The sequence below is a fragment of the Catharus ustulatus genome, chromosome 13, assembly GCF_009819885.2.
Source record: "Catharus ustulatus isolate bCatUst1 chromosome 13, bCatUst1.pri.v2, whole genome shotgun sequence".
Lineage (NCBI taxonomy): Eukaryota > Metazoa > Chordata > Aves > Passeriformes > Turdidae > Catharus > Catharus ustulatus.
The window spans coordinates 4,332,325-4,344,147 of record NC_046233.1 but is presented as its reverse complement, the minus strand read 5'-3'; the positions used below and the strand labels follow the sequence as shown (position 1 = coordinate 4,344,147).

The window sequence follows — 11,823 nt, the reverse complement described above, 5'->3', positions numbered from 1 at the left end:
ATAAAGAATAAAAAATAAACAATTGAATAAATCGGTTTTAAAAAATGATGGAATAGGGTTTCAGGGGATGTTTGGAGCTGGCCCGGCGCTGGCCGGCTCGGGAGGGGCAGTGCCGGGGATGCCGCCGCTCCCGGGGACGCTCCGGGGATGCTCCCGGTGCCTCTGCCGCTCCCAGCAGCATTCCCGGGAGCACTAGAGGGCACTGTGGGATTTGGGCCACCCCGGGCTGGCCGCCGCGGGGGTCCCGAGCCCCCTGCCCGGCTCTGGGGAGGCTCGGGAGGCGCTGGCACCGCCGGCCCCGGCCCCGTTCCCCCGCGGGCCGCGCTCGGCACCGCCGGCTCCGGCCGGGTCCCCCCGCACGGGACGGGCCCGCACCCGCAGCTTCTTCCCCTTCCCCGGGGGGGCCCACCGGCTCTACAGAACCCCAAAACACCCACGCACAGCCCAGCCTTGCCCTCGCTGCCTGCTCCATTAAATCCGCGCCGTGCCGATGGTTTCAGTGCAGAACGCTCTGCCATGCAAACCAGCGCAATTAATGCCTTTGAAACAATTTATGATTTCCGGCCTACTTCAACATGTATTAGCATATACCTGGTTTCTTTAATATGCACTTTGTTTTTCCAAAACCACAAACATAGTTGCTGGAATTTCATGTGGAAGTGCTTAAGGGGTTGAAAGTTAACACCTTTGTGAGCCGAGCAGTCTCACAGTTGCTGCTAAACAAAAGCCTCTTTGTAGAAGCTTTCTCGAAATGTTTTCTTAACATGTTCCAAGTAGTTTTAGGCAGGCAACTAAAGTAAACAAGATGTTACCATGATAAAAACACTTGTGAAAACATTACAGAGTGCACTTAGTAGTTTCTTTCACATAAACTCCCCTTCGTTTCATCAAAGTTAAATGCACATGAAGCAGATTACCAGCATCACTGCAAGACAGGATTGCCAGGTCTCTCCAAAGGTCTGCGTCCTTTCTTTTAAAGAATACATTTGATTTAAAAATGGTACAGCCGGGATTAAGCACGTCTAACCCACAATCAAATTATAAGAAAAAAAATAAGAGGGGGGAGGAATAATAAAACCCTATTCATTCTTCTTCATTTTTTTTGCCCTGGATACCTGGCTACCCTGCTGAATAAACCACCCTCCCTCCAGCCGGGATTTCCTGAACAACTTGCTGCATAAGGGGTATAAATTTCTATCTTCAACGGTCCTTAAACACATGCAAATGAAATCAAGGATATAGTCAATTCTGCAGGAAAGTCGCTCTGTGCTGCGAGCTGCTCCTTTGGCTGCCGCCTGCGAGGCGAGCCCTGGTTAACAGGCCAGACACGTGTGCACCCTCCAGCCCTCACCTTGCTCCCTGCAGCTTGGCAGAGGCCACAGGGTCACCGCCCTGAGACTGGACTTGTTTTTGTTTTTAGGCTCAGGGAGTATTCTGGAGCATGCAGGGTGCTGCTGTTTCATTAGGCAGAGCAGCAGCCCCTGCTGCTATCAGTCAGGTCTAACTGGTGCTGCATCACATGAGAACCAATGGCTGATGGGTTCAAGAAAGAAACACAACACTAACCATGCTAAAACTGCAACTTATTTCAAAAAGAAATAGGGAAATAAATGTGTACAATAGCCCGTGTATCTGCTGGTTCTGATAAGCATCCTCCTGTTGGCTGTGAGTGAAAGACAACTAGGATCGTTATTTGTACAGTATTTATCTTTGAAATCAAGGGCCCTGTGGTGTACCTCACCTTGGGAACAAACACTACAGAACGATCACAGAAGAGTGTCAAATCTCTGGTTTTGATTTACCAACAGTTATGATATTTCTTCCTCAGGAGGAAAAGAAATGAACCATGTTTTAGACCTGCAAGTCCTTTTTTCTCCCTTAACTGAAGAATCATTTTATTGTCATACAGGGCTTTCATTCCACATATAACTTCCCTTTGCCTTTTCACAAGGTAAGTGAAATTAAGCAATACTTGATACACAGGCTGTATTTCACTTGGTAAACAAGAGCTTTTCTCTTGAGGGGACCGTCAAAAGAGTGCCACACATTATACAAGTATCAGAAAGAAACTTCAACCCTCTACCTGTTATCTATTCATTGAGTAATGACTTCTGATAAGTGGCAACATAATTTAAGGACAGATGCTCCACAGGAGACATGGAAGGCTATGGTATTTTATGAAGCAGTGTTAATACACTGCTCAGGGACATCCCTTTCTGCATTTGTTCTAGGTTAAACATCACTCTGAATAGTAAGACTTTGGACACTGCAGCATTCGGATAATTAGAAAATTTACATGAGCTGATGAGTTTAGGAAATTCACAGGAAATATCTGAAAGGATGGAAGGTATCAATGGAGGCAAAAACTAGACTGATGGTGAAAAAACTAGAACTGATGGAGCAGCTTGTAGTCCAGCCTGGGCTGGTGACAGTTTTCAGGTTATTTCTAACTACAGATTGCTACAATATCTCCTTCAGATAAACTGGGTCTATGTACTGAAATATCTCTAAAATACCATATAAAAATCAGCTCTGCCTCTATCCATGCTTGTGATGATTAAGGGCTGTGTTTTCTATGCATGGCCACCTCTAGCAGACCACTCAAGATTCCTATGGAATTTTCCTGAGAGCAGCTGCTCTCACCTGGAACACTGGACTAGCACAGGAAGCAAAGGTGGCACAATTTGACCATATGAGACCACACACATTATTCTGCTATCTAAGGCTACCACAGCACCTTTCCCTTGCACTTAGTGCAGTAAAGATGAGAATTGTTTTAAAGGTCTAAATGCTATAGTATGGCATATGAATATGAATGAGCTGGCAAGTATGGCAAGATTAGCATTTATTTCACTTAAGTGAACAACAGGATGAATTACAAGGAATGAGGCCACCCTTCATGGAAATTTATGACTAGCACCTTCTTATTTTGTAATCCTCTTGTAATGAGAACCTTCTCATTACTGTACCATTCCTCACTTGTAACACGTTTATAGTAGGACCAGCGCTGCTCCTACGAACTCAGGAGGGTTTTGCCAGTGGAACCACAACTGTTCCATTCTGTTCTGAGAGCAAAACCCTATCTGTATCATCTACCATCACCCAACAAACATCCTGTGCTTGCTTTTGCCCTTCCCTCTCTCACATAAAAATCCAAGGAACCGCCCCAGAAACAGCAGGTACATCTGAACCTGTTGGGACTAAGTCTACCCATTCATCCTGAAGAACCTCATGTATTTATGTGGACTAACTTCATGAGACCACTACTCTACATGGGAGAAAAAACTGTCCCTTTGTGCATTTAAATCACAAACATTGCTTGGGTGGCTGGTCTTTAGTGGTCTTACAACTGACCAGCCACAGAATTTGAGCAAAGATCAGGACAAACCTTTGGTAACCTGGATGCATCCCCAGCACGTGTGTACCTGGTGTCCCACCCAGACAAAGAACTCTTTTGTGATGGGAACAGGGGTGAGGTTGATGGTTTAGCTGTGGAGCAGCCATGTGTAAGCTATTAGGGCTCTGAGGTCCTTCTCTGCATCGGGATGCACGCACTACCACACACTAGTCCATAATGCCCTGTTTATGCAACGCGTAAAACTGTGTTCTTTGGCAGCAAGGAAAAGGTCTGCAGCAAACTGCAGGGGCCCAATTAATATAATTATAGTTTATTTTTAGTAGTGTAGACTTTGTTCATTAGTTACTTATTTGACATAAATTAAATTTCACGTGATGTTCTGCAATTCTCTGTTCAATTACGGAGTTAATTTAAGACTAGATTTCTAAATTAAAGTGAAATCAAGGTTAAAACAAGGTTTTATTATTTACATGATCGATACTGCAACTTAAAAATTATTTAAATAAAATAAAATAAAAAAAGCTGCGGAACTGCAAACACTGCTTTATAGCAATACACTGAGCAAGACCATAATTTCCCCATGGGGCTAATTTACTATCCCCTGTTAAAACGTTCTTGAGCCTGATCCAAAAGCCACTGAAGTGAAAGGGAGCTCTCTGTTGACTTCAATGGGCTTTGCATCAGGCCCAGGGTGAGTGACAGCACACAAAATTTCAGGGCATGCTTTCTGTACAATGCAAGTGCCAAAAAAACCATCCTTACTTTAGGAACGACTGGAAGTCTTCACATACTGCTTCACAGCCCGGCCATTTGCATACGCCGTGTCCGTACAGCGGGTGGCTGTGTGAGTGCTCCTCGTGGGATAAACTGCAGGGGGAAAGAGGAGAGAGAAAAAGTGCTGTGAACTGAAGGTACTGTAACAATTCATCCTCGCAAAGACTCCCAAAGAGAAGCAAACTCCAGATCCTGAAGCATCCCCAACAGCTCACAATACCCGCCTGACTCTTGCCCAGGGTTTTTCAAAACAGAATTAAATACCGTTTGCAGTTTGAAACATGTGTCATTCTTACTTAGTTATCCTCCTACATTTCATTCATTAATTAAGAGGTTTGTAAAGAATTTAAATTAACATGGACGGGGGAGAAATCATTTGACAGACCTGCTTAATATCCTGCTTGATATTTTGCTAAAAAATTTATGAACATTGCATATTTACAATTCATCTTCATCGAGAAGTCATCTCCATACAGCAGTGTCCCATTACACCATAACACAGCCGGACCTGAGGCTTTCCTCATGGCTAGAGAAAGGAAAAGCATCAAATTTGCAGCCTTGGCTTTCCCACCATGTTATTTATTTACTGGGTTGGTTTCTTTTCCAGTTGATTTTTTTTCCTTGTTCTTACAGGCTGTTTCATTGCACAAATACGGCCCCCTTATATCGCATGAAAGAAGATTTGAGATGTATTTTCAAATGTAAAATTGGCCATAAAGAAGAGGGGGCATGCAATCAGAAAGATTCCTCAGTACGAGGGGTTAGTGGGGGCTATTAACCTTGCCCAAGATTGGGCAGGAAAGCCTCCTAACTACTGAACCCTGGGTTAAAGCAAAAAATTCATATGAGCACTAAGGGGTTAATCCTTCAGCGGGATTCCAATCAATACGTAATGATTTGGCTGCACTGATCCAAGTCATGAGACGCTTTGATCCAGGCCATGTGGTGCTCAGGGAAATGTATCTGTTGCACTCACTGATGAACCATATTCTAAAATATCTTCTTTATTCGACTTCTGCATGGAAACTTCGTAAGGAAAGGAATTATTTTTTGCAACAATCTCCATAACCTTAGATGACTTTAAAAGCAAAATGTCAAAATAATATTGAAATCTCTATTTTATGCTCACACATGTATGTATTTTTCATGGCAAATCTTTTTGCTACAGTATGTCTGTGCTGTATTATGGACTTCAAACATACACAAAGGATATGAACACATACCAGCATCTAGGTGTGGCTTTTATGACTTACTTCATCCTGGATTACAGGTAATGGTATGGATAAATGCCTACTTTTTGCCATTTTACTTTTATACACACGTGGAAATGCTGTTTTTTCTTCTTCTGTAATATTATCTATCTGTGCACTCCAACAAAATTGTGCTCTTATATCATTTCAGATGCACTGGGTAGCCAGATCACTGTAAATACACTCCTGAGATGTCATCCCAAATGCAAACTAGTTGGAAGAGAAATTCCTGCCCAGATTCTGAAATTTTTTGACTTTAAGCCCAAAGAGAATCTGAAGATTACTAAAGGTGTTTTATAAAATTATTTTACATTTTAAAAAAAATTAAAAAGTACTGACTAGAAAAGGTATTGTGAGTTTTACATTAATTTAATTTATTATTTCATTAATATCTTATTTTTGGCTGTTTATAAATAGTCCTTCAAACATAAATATATATATTTGAAAACTAATTTCCTAAAAACACAACAGTAGGTGAGGAGCCTTACTCAGGCACTCTATATATGAATACTAGAGTGGTTTAATTGAATCAGTCTTTAAAAAAATGTTCAAGTGAGGAGAATCTGTAAAGTTTCAAAAAGAACTAGGGAACAGATGCATTCTTTTCAAGGAAATTAAAAAAATGCTACACCACACACTTCCTCAGCTGAGGAAGAAGAAGAAGAATGGCTGAAAAACACCATCCAACCAAGCCAAACAGGCATATGGTCCAACATCCTCTACACACATCAGAAAATTCAGAAAATAATGGGGTTTATCATCTGTTTCTGTACCTGGATACAGCAAAGGGTGAGAAAGGAGGCTTTCATGTTAACACTCCATTAAAGTCCATAAAAATGACATATGAGAGTTATGATTTCAGTGTGTTTGGAAGAACAAAAAACAAAACCAAAAAAAAGCAGCGTATGAATCTGCCCAGTGCATGTTACCCACACACTGGGACTTGTGATGGCCAACTAAGGAGTCAGTCCCCCGTGGGGTTTAAGCACTGTAAATCTCATTATAATATCAACAGGAGTCACATGGCTTAAACCCCCAGCAGGGATTTTTAAAGTTTCTCTGTGAGAGCCTAAAGGCCATGGCCAAGTCAACGGAAAGAGCCCTACCGAGATTTGTATTTATTTTTTAAATCCGAGCGCAAATCTCCTTTCTTTCCAGGGAACTTGCACGAGACCAGACAAACTATGTAGGACATGACACCCTGGTATTGTGTCCAAAGAAAATGACGGAATGACCAGGACAGTATCAAACTCTGAATGATGCTCAGGATGTCAAAGGCTCGTGCTGTCAATAACCATGAGGGCTGGTGCTGACTGTAAAAAGGTCACTTTGCTAACGCGATGCTGTGCGTAACACGCTTAACACCCACGCAGAGCTTCCACTGCCATTCAACCAAGAGGAGGAACTACTTCAACCTACCAAAAATAAGACATTTCAAAGAGGAAAAACCCTCAGTCCTGAAAGACAAATGCCAGCCCCCTCTGCAGGCACTGTGCCACTCCGAAGGCAGCGACTCCCATTCTGCTCAGGGAGGTTTCAGCAGTGCCTTTCAGTGACCTTTATGTGTCACTATCAGATTACTGCTATTTCATCCATCCCACTTTTGAAGATGTTATAGGTTGCCACTTGTTCCCTGATAGAGCCTGAAGAAGCACCTCAAAATAAAACAAAGAGCGGGTTTATACACAGGCGGATGTAACGCACAAAGGATACAGCCAGTGGAAATGAATGGAGAACTCTGTTGAACTGATCTAAGTGCTCACTTTGTTTGAGCAAATAGAGGTGGAAAAAGAAGACTTTAATCCTGTACATAAATAAACAGCTTTGTGAGCACAACGCAAACCTATAATCTGAAATTGTTCACTGGTATTTCGCCTGCAAGCAAGCACAGCTTCTGTAATCTGGATGCATCCTTGGTCTCGCTGCTGGAGACAGACTTTTAGAAGATCTGAGCATTGGCAAGCAGAAGCAAGTTTTAGGTCTGTTTGATTTCTAATGACACATTAGAGTAGGTGTTTGTTTCTGTCACCCTCTCCTTCCCAGGAATGCATATTCATGGTGGGGTACTGGTGATGCAACATCAGTTAGTGGAAATGAATTTTATAACAAGACATAATTTTCAAAGTAGTGAAGGAATAAATGATTTAAATTCAAGACAATGTGGGGGTTTTTTCTCTTTGCAAGGTACTTGCATAAAAAATAGTTAATAGAATAGAATTACTTCCAAATAATGCAATAGTGATGCATTACTGCATTGAAGTACAGCAAAGAACAAGCTGGCAAGTGAAATGTCTTGCTTAAGTCACTTATTCATTACATACAACACAGTAACAAAGTCCATGTGTGAGGCTGAAAACTGTGTAAGTGTCCACTTTTTTTCTGCTGCCTCCAGCTCTGTTTCCAGTACAGAGGGGAGAAGGGACAGGCACTTCCACAGCTCCTCTGGGCTTGCTGGATACAGGAGAGGAAATTTTACCTCTTCCTTCTTCCCCCTACATTGCCTCAAAACCCCAAGGATCTCCAGAGGGTCTGGTAGCAATTTCACCTCCCATTCCTACAGGGATGGCTGTCAAAGCTGCTACTGGCACAGCTCACTCCTGCCAGCCACTCACCTTTTGGAACACACCTGCTGTGCTACAGATCCTGGAAGAACCAGGACTCTGGGACACAAGAGCACAAGAGACAGAGATGCTAGAGAGACAGCTGAGTGCTGATGGAGAGCAAAAATGACACCCTGAAGTGAGATGGGAACATGCTGGGTATTGGGGAAAGCAGTGACCAAAGCCCCAGCATGAAAGCTCCCCGTGCTCCTTAAATGGTTTAATTCAACCCACATTTATTATCCACATGGAACTGGGTACTGTGCTTGTACACACTGGCTAAAAGTCATGGGGTAGATATAAAATCCAGCTAAGCAGAAGCCTGAGTGTCTGTGCTTCTGCCACACAGTGGACCATATTTTAAATATTCATGATGCTGACATACTTCATAATTCCACTCTCTCTCTTTCACATCTGCTTGGGCCAACGATCTTTGCCAAAACACTGGGGGAAGTCAGTGATGTAGAGAAGCATCCTTGATTTTCTATTACAGTTATGAAGCATCTGCTCACGTTCTAACAGAGCTCAGAACATGCCTGAGCCACCTGCATGCTGAAAAATCAATACCATGTCTCCTGCTCTCCTTCTGCAAGGAGCTGGATGACAGCACCCTCAGAAAGCGTAGAATTGCCTTTTTAATTTTACTTTATTCCTCAGGGTCAATGGGAAGTGACCTCATCTTTACCAGCTGCCATGAAACTGATATCCATGTACACTCCAGGCAGGAGTGTGGGGCTCTGTCTCACAACATTCCCCCTCTCCTGATATAAATGGCACAGCCATTGAGGCAAAATGCCACAATTTTGGTCCTGTATAGGAGAATGAGACTCACAACTGGGAACCAACATGACTCTCCCAGAATTGTTACTGCCTGGTGAGTTCTAAAGCTCATCAGAAAGCACCAAAAGAATAAGGCTGCTGAAAAAGTCACAATTTTCTGAGTCAGAAACACTCACTGTATCTGATTTTAAAATGAAACGGAAGCAGTAATGATTAAATCCTTGTACTAACTGTACTGAAGTGCAAGTTCCTGTCTTCATGACAGAATCAACTGAACAGAGATGTGTTCTGCAGTGAAGTTCCACTGGTGCAAATCCCTTCAAATTTTTAGTAAGGTGGGCAGAACCTCTTCCCTCTCTAAACTGTGAATTAAAGAAAAGCCCAAATAAGAATTAAAAAACCCCTCAAAACTTCTAGATACTCAGGCTCCTGCCCAAGCCTCAGGAACTGCCCAGGAAGCAGATATGTTATCTAAACAGTGGGCTGTCCAGGCAGGGTGATGCCTCTCCACCACTGGACAAAGCTTAACAGAAGATCATGGATCTGGAGGAGAGGTGGAATTTGATAAGAGTGGTCAGTGACAGCTCTTTATACAGCTGGCTTGCAAATTTTTGGATGCTTTTTAGAGGGGCACTTCTCCCCTTCCTCACTACTTAAGTCCACATCCAGACCTAGGACCACAAGCAGCTCATGTTTTACATCAAGCCCTATTGGAAGTAACAAGATGGTATATTACATTTTAAATGACTACACCAATTTAAGACAAATCAAGTTAAAACTGCAGCCCACAGGCTGAAATCCTCTCTCTTAATCGGTGTGCACTAACTTGTGTACTCCTGTAGCATAAGAAGGAAAATAGCAGTGCTGCTGTAACACACCTGTGCACCCCAAATCACTGCCCCCATTTCTGCCTCTTGTGGCAATATTTCCTAAATCCCTGCTCTGCAAGAACAGTGGAGAATCTGCAGCAAGACTGAGACAAAATCTGGCTGACATTCCCCTTCCCTTCTACCCCCACCCTCACTGCAAAGAGCAGAACCAGACTGGATAATTATAAGCATCATCTTCTGGTTTTGATCTATCCACTGATGGTTTGGATTATTAATCAACGTTATGACCCTCCAGCACTCTAACACATCCTCCTTCCAGGGGCAGCCCCTTTTCCAGCCCTGCAGGAAAACTGCCACAGGGCTTGGACAGTCACTGCCCTGTATCTCCTTCCTTAGAGGAATTAAATGTATTTCTTGAGCATTTAAAAGAAATGCCCATTGCAAAAAAAATCCATCACTTATCTCTGGTGAAAATTCCACTCCTGCATTTGAATTAACGAGTTTTTCTATGATTTAAAACTCTTATTTTTTTTATTTCAACCTTGTGCCTAGGTACTGTAGTGAAAAGTACATCAAATATACCCAGACACACACGATTTGAAACGCTGGATTTTAAATTCCAGCACTGCTAACTAATGAGAACAATTTTTTCCTTCTTCTTCTTTGTAGCATCACTTCATGTACTTACACACCATAATCATATCCTCCTAGAGCCTCTATTTTTCCAGGGTGTAGATCTTTAATTCCCTTTAATCTGTCTTCATAGCCTATTCCCTCCAACTCCTTTATCATCCTAGCTGCTCTCCTCTATATTTGCTCCAGCTTCTCTTTATCCTTTCTGCAAGAGAGTGGCCAATTGTACATCACACTCAATGTGGTTTAACTGGTTCTGCATAAAGCAGAACAGGAAAAAAAAAAAAAGGACTCGGATGCAACATGCATGTTTATGCCTCCCATGACTGCATTTACCTTTTTTGAGTAAGACATGGCACAGAGTGTCCCACCTTAATTTCTCAACCCCGATTATGCCTCAGCCATTTCCCACACAACCGATGCTGAGCAGCTGACGTGTCATGTCAAACCCGCAGTTTGGAATTTTGATTTCCTAGCTGGGCTACTTTCTACTTATCCCTGCTAAATCACATTTTATTCCTCTCTGAACAGTCTCCTAATTTATTCAGATTAAAACGGATTGATTCAGTATCTTAGTTTAATTAGGAAAAAAATGTGATCCAACCACTTTCTTGGGTTTTTAGGGCTAGGGGGATGTTCTGTGGGGTTTTTTTTCAGTTTGGTTTTTTTTTTTTTTAACACTGACTTTCAGCACAGCAATCCCATCCCTCTTACACACCCAATTCGCATGGCAGAGGGAGGTGGCAATGGCAAAGCTTTGGCCCCAATTCAGCAACCCTTTTAAGAACACACACAAGTATAAAAACACAGGATTAGACCTTGGACTTCACTGAGGCTGAGGTGTAAAATTACCAACGAACATACATACTTTGTAAAAAGATACTGTTTGCCAACCTTATTTTACTGTAATTTATATTCTGTTGTAACATTTAAATTTATAGTAAAAGAAAACACTGAGAAACAAGATCTATTCTTGTTCAACAAAATTCTATTCTGTTACATTTAGAGTTGAGGCAAGTCTTCCACTCTTATATAAACCGGTGATACGTCAACAAATATGATTAACAGGGATTATTCACGTCAGTATTTTTCACCCCTGTCCCACAGGCACAACAAAACCTGTGCAGAAGGTGACTGTCACATCACACACAGCCTAGCAGCTTACTGGGGGGGCTTTCGCCCACCCCACGCCCCTGCAGCAGCAGCAAAGTGCCCTTGGGGAAATGTTTATAAAAATATAATTAAGATAAATAATGACTCCATGGGAGAAGTACAGCTTGAGCATTGCATTCTCTCTGCCACATGCTTTCCCCTTGGAAGAATGCTGTTTAAAAAAGCACTAAAATTGAGAGGACACAAGACTGCTTCCCCAGGGAAGCATGCTGAATCACACAGGTAGTGTAAATATCATATGCTGTTGCAGGTGCTAGGCGGTCTATTTGTTTGTGTTTACTAAGAGGCATAACAAATAGTCCCACTAAAACAGAACAACACTTGGCATTGGACTGATAGGTACAGAGCAGCCACAAATCACATTCATGCATTTAGATCTGAACTGCTGGGCAACACTAGAACTTCACCTTGCTTTTTGGGAGGGC

General features: G+C 42.4%; 1 protein-coding gene across 11 annotated transcripts in view; it reads right to left on the bottom strand.

The window, feature by feature from the left end:
- Positions 1–11,823, bottom strand: part of FOXP1 (forkhead box P1) — a 379,323-nt gene that overhangs the window by 42,506 nt on the left and 324,994 nt on the right. For all 11 annotated transcript variants that reach the window (XM_033071478.1, XM_033071484.1, XM_033071483.1 and 8 more), the window contains one exon: positions 4,121–4,225. In XM_033071478.1, coding sequence (XP_032927369.1) covers positions 4,121–4,225 — 105 coding nt within the window. The remainder of the gene's footprint in view (positions 1–4,120; positions 4,226–11,823) is intronic.